General features: G+C 54.3%; 1 protein-coding gene across 1 annotated transcript in view; it reads left to right on the top strand.

Moving 5' to 3' along the window:
* PTPRS (protein tyrosine phosphatase receptor type S) overlaps positions 1–13,080 on the top strand; it is a 146,224-nt gene that overhangs the window by 97,929 nt on the left and 35,215 nt on the right. The window contains exons 8-12 of the mRNA XM_064396393.1: positions 2,507–2,776; positions 5,165–5,746; positions 6,545–6,678; positions 6,841–6,985; positions 12,615–12,920. Coding sequence (XP_064252463.1) covers positions 2,507–2,776; positions 5,165–5,746; positions 6,545–6,678; positions 6,841–6,985; positions 12,615–12,920 — 1,437 coding nt within the window. The remainder of the gene's footprint in view (positions 1–2,506; positions 2,777–5,164; positions 5,747–6,544; positions 6,679–6,840; positions 6,986–12,614; positions 12,921–13,080) is intronic.

Genomic DNA, 13,080 nt, shown 5'->3' with positions numbered 1-13,080 from the left:
TGGGAAGCAGGATGGAGTGGGGAACAGGGATGTACCTCGTGGCTAGGGCTGAGTGTTCTCCCTCGTGGCAGGAGGGAGCAAGGAGCAGGTTTCCTGATCCTTTGAGCCAGTGCTGGTGCCTGAGGTGGAACAAACACCGTGGTACCCCCCTACACCTTTCTGCAGGTAGAAAATCATCTTCCAGTGTCAGTGGCCAGGTGAGCTTGCAGCCCCTCCCTCCACATCCCCATCCTTCTCCCAGCTGAGGCCATGCCCCCGTTCTCTCTGCAAATCCGTGCATGCAGGAGTTCCCCTTTGCCCCCTCTGAGCTCCTCGTGCCACCAGGCTGGAAATCTTCTCTTCCTTGGCTCCCAGTGCTTGTTCCTGGCTACTGGTCCTCACAGAAAAGGGTCTGAGAGCCCGATGGGGAGAGCAGACCTTGCTGTGACAGTGCCCCTTGTCACCTTGCAGGGGCTGCAGTTGGCTTTTGTTTGCCAAAGCCCCACTAAAAGGCAAACAGCCTCTCCCTCTCCTGGCAGTGCCCTTCCCCTTGGAAAAGATCCACAAAGCTGGAAGATAAACACTAGCAAGCCCCAAGACAGTTCCAGGAGACATCTGAAGGCACTGGGAGGGACAATGGCCGGCTCAGCCCTGCTGTCATTTGCTTTGCTTTGGCATGAGGCACAGCCACCAAGCTTTGGAGAGGTTGTGCAGAGGTTACCTGGGAACAGACAGCAGGAACAGGCAGTTCTCAGCCCCCCCAGCACTCCAGACCCCCCTGCCCCTCGCCCACCCTGCCTGTGGCAGTTCCTGCATGGCTGTCCCTGCAGCTGGAGGAATCCTGCACCCCTGCTCCCCTCCAGCTGCTGCAGTTCCTGCATTTTCCCCAGCTCCTGTATCCTTTTGTCTTTCTTGTGGGAGGAGACCCTGCCCTCAGCCCCCTCCCTAGGCCCTCTCTGATCCACACACGTTCTCCTTTGTCCATTCCCCTGCTTTCCCCCCCTAAGGAAGGGCACCCAGCATCCCTCCAGCCAGCCCAGGTAGCTCAGAAAATGGAGCCAAGGAAACCACAGCCTCCCCTCTGCGTCCATGTTCTTCCTGTGTAAGGTCTGGAAGCTGCATCCACCTCTCTGCTAAGGAGATGCACAGAACATGTCACTGTTTTCTCAACGTTAAAAGTTTCATTACCTTGTTTTTCTTATTAATTCTATTCTATTTATTATTCCGCCAGGGCTGAGATGTGACAATGTGAGCCACCACATTGAGTCACATCAGCTAGAAAAAGTATGCAGCATTAAAGTGGGTTTCCCCCTCCCCTCCCTCTCTCTCTCTCTCTCTTCTTTCTCCCTTCCCCTCTTGTTCTCCTTCTCCTGGTCTTCCTTCCTTTCTCTGTCGCTCACTTTCTATCCAGTATCCATGTGGGCATTTGCTACCGCCCAGAAATTATATTTCTCTGCATTTTCCTCTCTCTTTCTCTCTTTCTCTCTCTCTCTTTTTTACCTATTTTGCATGATGTTTGTGACTCTGAGAGCTGCATCTATCGATGGAACCGTGTCAGATCTTAAAGAGGCTTCGTTAGGGTTTCTATACCCGAAAACCACAAAAATTTCATTAGAGTTTCTCATCTTTTCCACACTCTGTCTCGCTCCAGGGGGGCTGTGTTCCCCTGGACGCTTCTCACACGCAGACACCAACCAAATTCTGTCCCGCTCCGGGGACTCCCTCTCCTCCCTCCTTTATCCTTTTGCCTTTCACTTCCCAAGTGGAGCGTCTGGAATTTGGGGATGTGATACTTCTCTCTTTGTTGAATTCTCTGGGTCCAACAAGGCAAAACGCTGAGAAGTTTCCATCTCCATCCCAACCTTCTCCTGGCCCCCCACCCCAGGCGTGCAGCAGCCCCGGGTGGGAGAGGGCCCCTCTCTGGAGGGGGCTCCTGGACCACGCCGGGTTGGGGTGGACGGGCTGTTCCTCAGGAGAAGGGGCCCGGGACTCAGAGCCCACTGGGAGAGGGAGGAGCAGGTTCCCGGGGTGTGGAGCGGGGAGCTGGGGGCCCCGGCGGCCGCGGAGGAGAAGTTTGGGCTCTCGCCATGCCAGCTCTTGCCAGTAAAGATGAGAAATTGCTAATAAATTTTTGTGTATTTATCTGTGCTGTGATGGGTCTAATCTTGATCAATGGAACCCTGTTGCTATGAAATATCGCTTTTATGTCTATATTCTATATATTGTTTGTGAAGTACAAATTTATTTGGAGTTTATTTTTTTGGTTTTTGGTTTTTGATTTTTTAATTTCTTTGGCTTTTTGTTTTGTTTTTAATGAAGGAAGAAAATAAACTGTGACAAACCCCATCTGTATTTAAATTATCTTTTACTCTTTTTTCTTTTTCTCCTTTCTTTCCTTTCCTTTCCTTTTTCTTTTTTTTTTTTTCTTAATTTTTATTTTTTTTCCTCTTCGTTTTCTGTTCGTTCGTTTGTTTTGGTTTGCTTTTCCGTTTTGTTTTTTTGTTACCTCTGTGCGTCTCGTCCACAGTTCGCCGTGTGGCCCCTCGCTTCTCCATCCTCCCTGTCAGCCATGAAATCATGCCCGGGGGCAACGTCAACATCACCTGCGTGGCCGTGGGGTCTCCCATGCCCTACGTGAAGTGGATGCAGGGAGCAGAGGACCTGACACCCGAGGATGACATGCCCGTGGGCAGGAACGTGCTGGAGCTCACGGACGTCAAGGACTCTGCCAACTACACCTGCGTGGCCATGTCCAGCCTGGGAGTCATAGAAGCCGTGGCCCAGATCACGGTGAAATGTAAGGGAGTGGGAGCAGGGTCCTGAGTGCACGTGTGGGAGTGGGCACGTGCCGGGCACAGTGTGGGCACTGAGAGCTGAGTGTCCCAGCATGGGTGCAGGGCATGCACGTGTCCTGCTCGTGCATGGGAGCCGTGGTGGGACGTGCAGCAGAGTGGGAATGTCCCATGGTTTGTGCCTGTGTCGTCGTGGGGCTGCATGGGGAGAGCCTGTGACTGCCTGACCTGCACAGGGGACACGGTCCTGCATGGCCAGGGGTCCTGCACAGATGGGATGTGGGTGCATGGACAGGGACAGTCCTGCATGGCCACAAGTCCTGCACAACTGGGGGGTGTGTGCATGGACAGGGACAGTCCTGCATGGCCAGGAGTCGTGCACAAATAGGATGTGTGTGCATGGACAGGGACAGTCCTGCATGGCCAGGGGTCCTGCACGAATGGGATGTGTGTGCATGGACAGGGGCAGTCCTGCATGTCCTGGTGCTTCTGCACAAATAGGATGTGTGTGCATGAAGAGGGTCCTGCATGACCAGATGCTCCTTCATGAATGGGGTATGTCTGTGCATGGATAGGGACAGTCCTGCATGTCCTGGTGCTCCTGCATGAGTGGGATGTGTGTGCATGGATAAGGACAGTTCTGCATGTCCTGGTGCTCCTGCATGAGTGGGATGTGTGTGCATGGCCAGGGACACTGTGGCTGTATCGTGGGCACCTGGAATGTCAGTCCCTGTCCTTACCTGTGTGTGCACGTGGAGCTCTGTGAGCACAAGCAGAAGGACAGACATGTACACCATGAGTGCCCCGTGCTGGGATCTGTGCATGTCCTTAGGGATCCCCCACACAGGGAAACCCACAGTGGAGGGGAAGCTGGTGGCTGGAGCCTTTCCCTCGCTGTAGGACACCTGAGCTGCTTGTTAGGAAGAAAACTGTGCCTCAAATCCCTGCATGCTGTGTCTGTCCTGACATATGAGGCTGGCTGGGCACGGTGCAAGGAGCCTTGGATGGCTTGGAGCCTGCATGCCATCCTGTTCCAAGGCCTGAGATCCAGCCAAGGCCCTGAGGATCTCTGGCATGTGCACCCTTGCAGTAGAGCTTAGTTCCAGCATCTTAGTGGCCGTTGTTGCCTCAGCAAGATGGGGAATAAGCCCAGCTTCCAGCTAGTGATTCCCAAGAGGAGCACGGGTGCCATCTTCAATCTATTCTGTCCTCAGCAGGGGAGTATTAAACCCAAGCAGGAACCCCTGAGGTTGGGTGAGTGTAGAGCTCTGTGTGAGCTGGTGTCTGCTCCAAGTACTGGTGTTGCCCATGAGGGATCTGGGAGAGGCAGGGTGGGAAAGGATCCACGGGTGGGGGAGAGGAGAAACACTTGGGAGAAAGGGAGGGATAAGGAAAAACAATCCTGTCACATCAGTGGTCTGTCTGAGGAGGGTCTGACAGGAGAAATGAGTAGGGCCTAGAGAATCTTGGCATGACACCCCTTCTGAGCTTCTGCACAGGCAGTGGGGCTCTCGTGCCAGCAGAAGGATGCCTGGGGCTGGACTCGGGTCCTCTTCCTTTTCCTGAGTATTTCCTTCTTTCCTTTTTTTTCTCTGTCTTACCCACTCGATCTAAAAAGCTGCTGTGTAGGGCAGATTGTTTCTGCTTCCAACTCTCCCATCTCCTCACACGGGGAATCTCACCCTGCTGGTACCTTGTGTCTTTTGTAATTTTGTTTGGCTCCTGTTCCCTGCACTGTTCCTGTGTGTGAGCGCCTGCAGCTCTCCTGGGCAGAAGGTGAAAGAAGCTTTATTGTGGCCAAGTCTAGAGAAGTTAGGATGCAAAGCCAGGTTGGAAGGGGCTTGGAGCCACCTGGGCCAGTGGAAGGTGTCCCTGCCCATGGCAGGGGTTCCACTGGATGGGCTTTAAGGCCCCTTTCAACCCAAAACATTCTGGGATTCCATGACAAGAAGGAGTTGAAAAGGAGGGTTGAAAAGGGCCTGAAGTGTGCAGTGAATTTGTGGCTTGAGGGGAAGCCCTCCCAGCGTTTCTGGAGATTTGTTCTGGAGAGCAGAGCCCGCCCTGTGCCATTCCTTGCCTGTGAAGGCTCAGGAGAGAGATGTGAGCACGTGCTGGGAAGGAGATGAGGAGCTGCTCTCCCTCCCTGCCCCGGGAGGGCGGATGTGCAGCTGAAGCCTGTGCTAATAATTCCAGATGTTTAGCTGAACACTTTGCCATTGATGGAGCAGTTTAAGGAGGACAATAGAGTGGATAACTAGGCTCCTCATATTCCAGCAGCACTTCCTGAGCTGCCAGGATGGGTGCTGTGCCCCTGGCTCCTGCAGCCCAGACCAATTAGGTGCCATTTCAGCATCTGTGGTTTTTTTTAAATGCCCGTTCTTCCTGATTCTCAGCACTCCCCAAGGCTCCTGGGACGCCAGTGGTGACAGAGACAACAGCCACGAGTATCACCATCACCTGGGACTCTGGAAACCCAGACCCCGTGTCCTACTATGTCATTGAGTACAAGTCTAAGAGCCAGGATGGGCCGTACCAGATCAAGGAGGACATCACCACCACGCGCTACAGCATCGGGGGGCTCAGCCCCAACTCCGAGTACGAGATCTGGGTCTCTGCAGTCAACAGCATCGGGCAGGGCCCTCCCAGTGAGTCGGTGGTCACCCGGACTGGGGAACAAGCTCCCGCCAGTGCCCCCCGCAACGTGCAGGGCCGGATGCTGAGCAGCACCACCATGATCATCCAGTGGGAGGAACCGGTGGAGCCCAACGGGCAGATCCGAGGCTACCGCGTCTATTACACCATGGAGCCCGACCAGCCCGTCAGCAACTGGCAGAAGCACAACGTGGATGACAGCCTGCTGACCACCGTGGGCAGCCTCCTGGAGGACGAGACCTACACCGTGCGAGTGCTGGCCTTCACCTCCGTGGGGGACGGGCCCCTGTCCGACCCCATCCAGGTTAAGACGCAGCAAGGAGGTGAGCACCTGTGTGGCTGGCCTGGGCTGTGGAAGGAGAGCTGCTGGTTAGATTTGGAGGTTTAGATGCGATGTTGGGAAGGAGTTGTTTACTTGAGGGTGGGGAGGCCCTGGCACAGGGTGCCCAGAGAAGCTGTGGCTGCACCTGGATCCCTGGAAGTGTCCAAGGCCAGGATGGATAGGGCTTGGAGCAACCTGGGGTAGTGGAAGGTGTCCCTGCCCAAGGAACTGGATGAGCTTTATGGTCTCTTCCAACCCAAACCATTCCACGATTCTAAAGGTCTTTAACAGATGTAAAACTGCCCAGGTAGTGGTGACACTTTAACTCTCCCTAAGATACCCAGGAACTACTTTGTCAGAGATGAGTGGGGAATGAGCCTTACGTGTTGAGCTGCAAATACAAGGTGTTTTATCACAGACTGTCACCCAGCACATTTTTGTCGTGGGGTATGGGAGGAAACCCTATGTCCTCAATGGGCTGCTCATGGGCTTCCTACTTCCAGAATCTTGTAATACTGGGATTGATGGGAAGGGATGTGTTCTGCACTGCTGAGAAAGAGGCATATGATCCACTGGGATTCTTCCATCTCCAGCAGCTCTGCACACGCTGGAGTCCTGCAGTGGGATGTGACTCCACAGCTTTAGAGCAGGACCTGCCCACGCTGCAGTGTGGCATTTTGCTGCTGACGTGCTCTTCCCACACAAGCTTTGAAGAAAACAGGGCAAGAGCCTCCAAATTAGCCAAGTTAATGTGGTTTCTGCTGTTTCTCATCTTGCCTCCTCTGCCCGTCCGTGCCAGTTCCCGGGCAGCCGATGAACTTCCGAGCAGAAGCCAAGACCGAGACGAGCATTGTGCTGTCGTGGAGCCCCCCACGCCAGGAGATCATAGTGAAATACGAGCTCCTCTACAAGGAAGGAGACCACAGCAAGGAGGTGAGTGCAGGGTGCAGCAGGGCTGGGGCTGAGGAGCTCCCCGGCCCCGCCGCTCCCTGCGGCGTCAGAGCGGGGGGAGCAGGGCAGGTGTCTCTGGGCAGGCCTCACCTCTGCTGCCTGTTGTTTGGGTTTATTTTCCTCTTCCCCCCTCGCCCATCCCAGGTGCTGAAGAACTTCGAGCCCACGACCTCGTTCACGGTGGAAGGCCTGAAGCCCAACACTGAGTATGTCTTCCGGCTGGCCGCCCGCTCGGCCCTGGGGCTGGGGGCCTTCACCCCGGAGGTCCGAGAGCGCACCTTGCAGTCTAGTAGGTGTCTCTCCTTTCCCAGCCTTCTCTGAGGGGACCACGGTCAGGGAGCCAGAGATGGTGGGCACAGGGGTACGGAGCTGGGGGCTGGCGTGTCGCTCCAGGGAGGGGGGGCACCTTTGGGACCGGCTCCCCTGTCCCTTCACCGGTCCAGCTAGTGGAGACGTGAGCCAGGAGCAGAGCTGGGCTTTGGGGTGCTGGGGGCCGGGCAGCAGCGTCCCCTCGGGGTGGCAGCAGTGAGGGCTGGTGGTGGCCATGGCCTCCACTCGTGGTGGCAGCAGTGAGGGCTGGTGGTGGCCATGGCCACCACTCGGGGTGGCAGCAGTGAGGGCTGGTGGTGGCCATGCAGCAGTGAGGGCTGGTGGTGGCCATGGCCTCCACTCGGGGTGGCAGCAGTGAGGGCTGGTGGTGGCCATGGCCTCCACTCGGGGTGGCAGCAGTGAGGGCTGGTGGTGGCCATGGCCGTGGTGCTGAGCATGCTCAGGGGATGGCAGCCACAGCCCGTCCCACACAGGCCCAGCCGCTGTCAGGAGACCGGGGAAGCGGGAGGGACAGGAGAAGGGAAGGTGATTGCTCACAGCCCAACCTTCCCCAGCCTCTGGGGAAGCAGTCCCCATGCTCTTTTCCGTGAGCACCTCCACAGCCAAGGGGAGGAAGGCCTGGAGCTCTGGGAATGGTCCCGTTTGGGCTCCAGCAGAGCGGGAGAGAGGAGCCCTGTGGAGGCTGGGAGGGGGATATTGATGACACCAGGATGGAGTGTATGCAACTCAAAACGTGCTGGTTTTAGTTTAATGGATTGTCTCCCTTCGCTGTTGCCCTGGGGACAATAACCCTGGATGGCAATATTTCAACCTGGGCTTTTCACAGATCTTTGCTTTTAAATGAGGTGTTTTTTCACTGCATGAGTGGCTGTGGCAGCTGTTCTTTGTGTTTTCTGTCTCCTCTCATCTCTACTAAATCACTCCGCTGCAGTTTGGAGTAGCCGGGAGCAGAACTAACTCAGAAGTGGCTCTGGTCACCAGTATGAGGAGGGAGAGCCCTGCTCCCATCCCTCAGAGTCCCTAACAAGGGGGAGCAGCAGGCTCTCGGCTGGGCTTTTTAATTGTCACATCCTGCTGTCTCTCCCTTTCCCTGTCTCCTTCTCTTTCTGTCCCCTGAGGAGTGGGAAGAAAGGGGAGTCTGTTTCTGCATAGACAGAATTCCTTACTGGGGCTTTCTCAGGCCTCCACTCCATTCAAAGATTTTTTGGTTTTTCTTTCCTTCAAATGTTTTTCCCCTTTTTTCTTTCTTTTCTTTTTCTCCCATACTCTCTCTACGTTTCATAGGAAAATCCTTTCCTGACTCTGCTGCACATCTGCTGGTTCTGATCCCAGTGTGGTACTGTCAGAGGAAGCATCTCTGTGGGGTGGGGGAAATGAACTGAAAGGACCTGAAAAATAAGTGTTAAACTTACACTCTGCTTCTGTTTTCCAAGGGGTTTCTCTCCTTGAGACCTGTGGGGATGGGAGGCAAAGATGGTCTGGGATTTGTGCTTTCTGGTTCAATAAAACAAGCTGGAAGAGGGGTGTGGGAGCTGGTGGCAGTAGGCCTTAGTGAAAATTTATCCCTTAAGGGTGAGGAAAAGGGGATCTGGGAAAAGGGAAGGCTTTGGGGCTTTTTCTAACTTGGCATCTGCCCAGAACACGGACGGGTTTCTCTCTCTGTAGCTCAGCTTTCATAGGGAGAGTCTCATTAATTTAATGCTCTTAAGAACATCAGCTGGGAGCTGTCAGTGTCCTGTAACACGGTGAAACATTTTTTCCTGGCTGGCTGTTGGAGGAACGAGTCAATTCTCCCTGGTCCGGGTGACATCCTTCGGCTCACAGACCTTCTGGCTCGGGACAGGCTTTTGTGTCTTCCCTCCTCAGCTCCTTTTCCGTTCAGCTCCTCCTTGGCCTGCTCCATGCCTCTTCTTTCTTCTCTCTTCTGCTCTCTGCTTGCCTGCCTGCATGCCCTGCACCCGATGAGCCAGCTCCCTGCAGTCCCTGTCCCTGCTGGGCGATGTCACACCACGATGGCATCTTGTCTCTGGAATGACAGAGCCTCTCCCTGCTCCCCCCTGCTCCTGCTGTCCCCTCCCAGCACCCACCCGCATGTGGCAGCCCCTCCCTGCACCTCCCTGCCAGGGTGGCTCCTCCTGAGCATCATAACCAAAGTAAAATCCATTAAACTAAAGGTAAAGTATCTTTTTCTTCTTGAAGTAGCTGGGTTTTAACTCTTCAAGTACCAGAGACATAGCTTGTAAAACGGACAGGCTCTCATGGCTGGGAGAAGCTGGTTTGCCCTTTCTGGTTAGCCATGACCTTCCCAGGCTCCCTGGCAACTCTCCCACTCGGAAATTCCAGAGGGCAAAGCGTGCTCAGCAGGCAGGGGTGGCAGGGTGGGTGCTGTGAGGCTGCACGTGCAGGTGTAGAGGAACAATGGGGCTTTCTCACCCTCTGTTCCTGCCCAAGGAAGGATTTCCCCCCTCGTAGCTCCCCTCTCCCTCCTGTCCCCCTCCTCACAGTACATGAAGTGAATGAAATGCCCAAAGTCTATGGTACCTAAAGGGTTAAAAAACATGATATTGTGCAAGGTCAGTAAGGGTCATTCTTGTGGCTTGGACAGTCAACTTTAAAGCATGTAAAAGGTGCAGCTCAGGTGAGTACTGGCTGGTCTCAAGCAGATTCACAAATACAGTCCACCCTGTGGCTGCAGGCTCACCACTGGTGGCTCTGCAGACACTCCCGGATGTCCTGGAGCCCTGGGAGGGTGGGGAGGGGTCCCAAAAACGCTGGTGGAACCAGCCAGCAGGCCAAGGCAGAGCTCTCCTGGCTGGGGGCTCCTGCCTGTGCCTGGCTGAGCCCAGGGAGGGGCTGCTTGCAGAGCTGAGCTCGCAGCCCCGGTGGGGTTGGTGGCACTGGGCTCCTGGCGCTGTCCCCAGCGTCCCCAGGGTCACACAGGTTGGGCTGGATTGTGAAGGAAACAGTGCCATGAGCTCCCAGAGGCGTGTCCAGCGTGGCCAGCCAGCACCCCTGGCTGATCTCCTCCGCTGCTGCAGCCCAGGGCTGACGGGGAGGGGGCCGGGCAGGACCTGGGCCTTCTCCCCCATCACCCACCCCCCACCCTGCCTTTTTGACCAGAGAAAGTGCAAAACCATCCCAAAAGGAGGCCTCACCCAGGGCCTCTCAGTAGGTCCCTGTGCTGCAGCGTAGAGGGTGAGTGAGCGAGCGTGGCAGCGCAGACAGTGACCCCAGTGCCAGCTGGAGCTGAGCTCTGCTTGTGGGGCTTTCAGAATGAGGTGCAGGATGAAGGGTAGGTCAGGTCAGACCCTCTCTGCAGTGGGTTTCTCAGCTGTGGTGGCTTTGGCTGGAACTAAGCAGGAAAGGTGGATTTTAATATGCCCAGCCTCTGATGAGGACTAAAAAAAAAAAGAAGGCAGCATGGCAGCAATGGGAGAGGGCTGAGTCTGTCCCTCCCTACCTTGAAACCATCCTTGAGCTGGTTCTGGGACATGGGATGAGCTGTGCACCTCTGTCCTGGTGAGGTGGTGCAGCAATCACAGCAGATGGAGAGAGCCAGAGGGAAGGAGATTTGTCGCTGGGAACGTGCTGTCCTGCTCTTTGTGCTGACAGTTTAGCAAAAGAGAACAGATTGGGGTCCAAAATTGCCATTTCTGCAATAGTAGCTGGGGTTCTGCTGGTGGGGGAGGACTTGGGGGGGCTCATCATGAGCAGAGTGGCATTTTAAAAGCCAGTCATGTGCAGAAACCCACCAGGAGCTTGGTCTGGCCTCGTAGCTCAGTTCCTTTGTTCTCTTGTAAGAAAGTCTTATAAGTTAGCAGTTGAAGCATGGAAGGTAGGTAAACAGACTGGGAATGTTCTGGAAGGAGTCACTTTTTATATCAGTATTATTTTATTATTATGATTTCCTTTCTGGTGTTTGTTTTTTTTTTTTCTTTTTGTTTCAAATTATTGGCTTGATTTATGTTTTATTTTCCAGTTTGTTCTTTTTGGTTTGGTTCATTTGACATCTTCTGTGTTGTTTTGCGTGGCCAGCCATGGCCAGGGCTTGTCAGCCTCCTCACTAGGAGTGCTGGGGAGAAGGGGGCCATTCTGCCAGGTTAAAGACAGCAGTAGTGCATAAAAATAGAAGGAAAACACCCAAAATGTCCTACTGGGCAGGGTGCTCAGGCAGCAGTGGAGGGATTATCTCTGCCCTTTTTGAAAAGCCACTTCCCTCTGTCTCCTGGAGGCTGCTGGAAAGTGTGTGGCTCTCACTCCTGTGCCAGCTGGGCTGAGTGTGACTGGATTTAGCAGAGTCCTCAAGGCAGACTGGGCCTAAACATCTGGGTTTGACTCAAGGATGGGAGTAAGAAGGTTTGAAAAGAATCTCACTAAAAGAGATTTCTGTTGATTAAAAAGCATCAGAGGAATGAGAAGCACTGATCTACTGCTTCTTGCAGGTGATACCTGGGGGGCTTGTGAGTTCACCCCAGTTTCCTGCCCTGTCTGCAGAGAGTTAAAAGCTCTTTATTGCAGTTGGGTGACACTGGATTTATTGATTTGCCCTCAGAATGTATCACACTCTGCTTCCCTGGGCTGATCGGTTGTCATTAGTGACAGGTAGAAGTGTGGTCTAGAAGTGTTCAGGGCCAGGAAGGAGCCCCTGGATGGTGGCAGCTGCTCCTGCCCAGGGCAGGGGATGGAACGAGAGGAGCTTTAAGGGAGAGCTGTGGGTTCCACCTTGGACAGGCATCTGCTGCTGCCCTGAGAAGGTGCCTGGGTAGCCACAGTTCCAAGGTTTTCTGCCAGGATGTCCAGAAACACCCTGGTGTAGTTCAGGCAGAGAGTGCAGTGGGAATTAGACCTGCTGCTGCTTTGGAAAATCCCCTGGATACCTGAATACCTCACCAAACCCACTGCCTCCCTCCTTCTGCAAGAGCTTTCTCAAAACCCTCCTCTCTAAACACCATGGCTTGGCAGTGTCCTGGGCATTCCCACTGTGGGATTTGGCCTCCTCCAGTCTGGGGACAACTAATCACTTCCATCTGGAGGTACAGACTCTTAAATTTAAGCCTCCTGGCAAAAGATTTGCTTTTCTTACTTAATTTTCACAGATCCCTTCAAAGAAATTCAAGATCCCAGAGACTGAGGTTGGAAAGTGCTTTCCCAGCCAGAGCAGGATTTGCCAGGCTGCTGTAAAACAGGGAGCCAAAGGAAAGGGCTTTTGTAGGGTGCAGCTGGGTGTTTAGCTGGTGCCAGCTTAGTGGAAGCAGCAGGACCCCTCTTGGCTGGCCCGCTTGCTGGTTTAGTCCTTTGCTTTACACCATTTCAGTTTTGATGCCCCATTTAATTTCTGTTGGCTTTTTTTTTTTTTTAAATAAACCTCTTCATTTCGGAAAAAAAAAAAAAGACAACAACAAAAAGCTCTCTTCTCTTTTAATTTTATCTTCCTAAACCAAACTTTTGTACGTTTTATTTTAGATTTTTTTGTTATCATTTTTCCTTTTTTTTTTTCTTTTATCTTTCCCATCTTTTGTTTTTTCCCCCCCCACCCTTCCCTTTTCCCTTCTTTCCCTCTCCCGCTCCTGAATTTTCCCCCCTCGTAGAACCGTCTGCCCCCCCTCAAGATGTAAAATGTGTCAGCACCCGCTCCACCGCCATTCTGGTAAGTTGGCGGCCGCCGCCGGCCGAGAGCCAGAACGGCGTCCTGGCCGGCTACAGCGTCCACTATCGAGCGCTGGACTCGGAGGACACGGAGCTAAAGGAGGTGAATGATATCCCCCCAACCACCAGTCAGATCCTGCTGGAGTCCCTGGAGAAGTGGACCGAGTACCGCGTCACCGTGGTGGCTCACACGGAGGTGGGGCCGGGCCCGGAGAGCTCGCCGGTCATCGTGCGCACGGATGAAGATGGTGAGTGAGAGGCTTTGGGGGCTGCTGGGGGGGCTCCTGTCCCTGCAGGGGGTTGTTCCCGTGCTGGGGGGACACAGCCAGGCCCTTCCCGTTGGTTTCGAGTGGTGCCAGGGCAGAGCTGGAGTGGGATCCAAGATCTGAGTTGTGCGGCATCCTCTGG

The sequence above is a fragment of the Passer domesticus genome, chromosome 21 (genome assembly GCF_036417665.1).
Source record: "Passer domesticus isolate bPasDom1 chromosome 21, bPasDom1.hap1, whole genome shotgun sequence".
Lineage (NCBI taxonomy): Eukaryota > Metazoa > Chordata > Aves > Passeriformes > Passeridae > Passer > Passer domesticus.
This window is presented reverse-complemented; position numbering and strand designations above follow the sequence as displayed.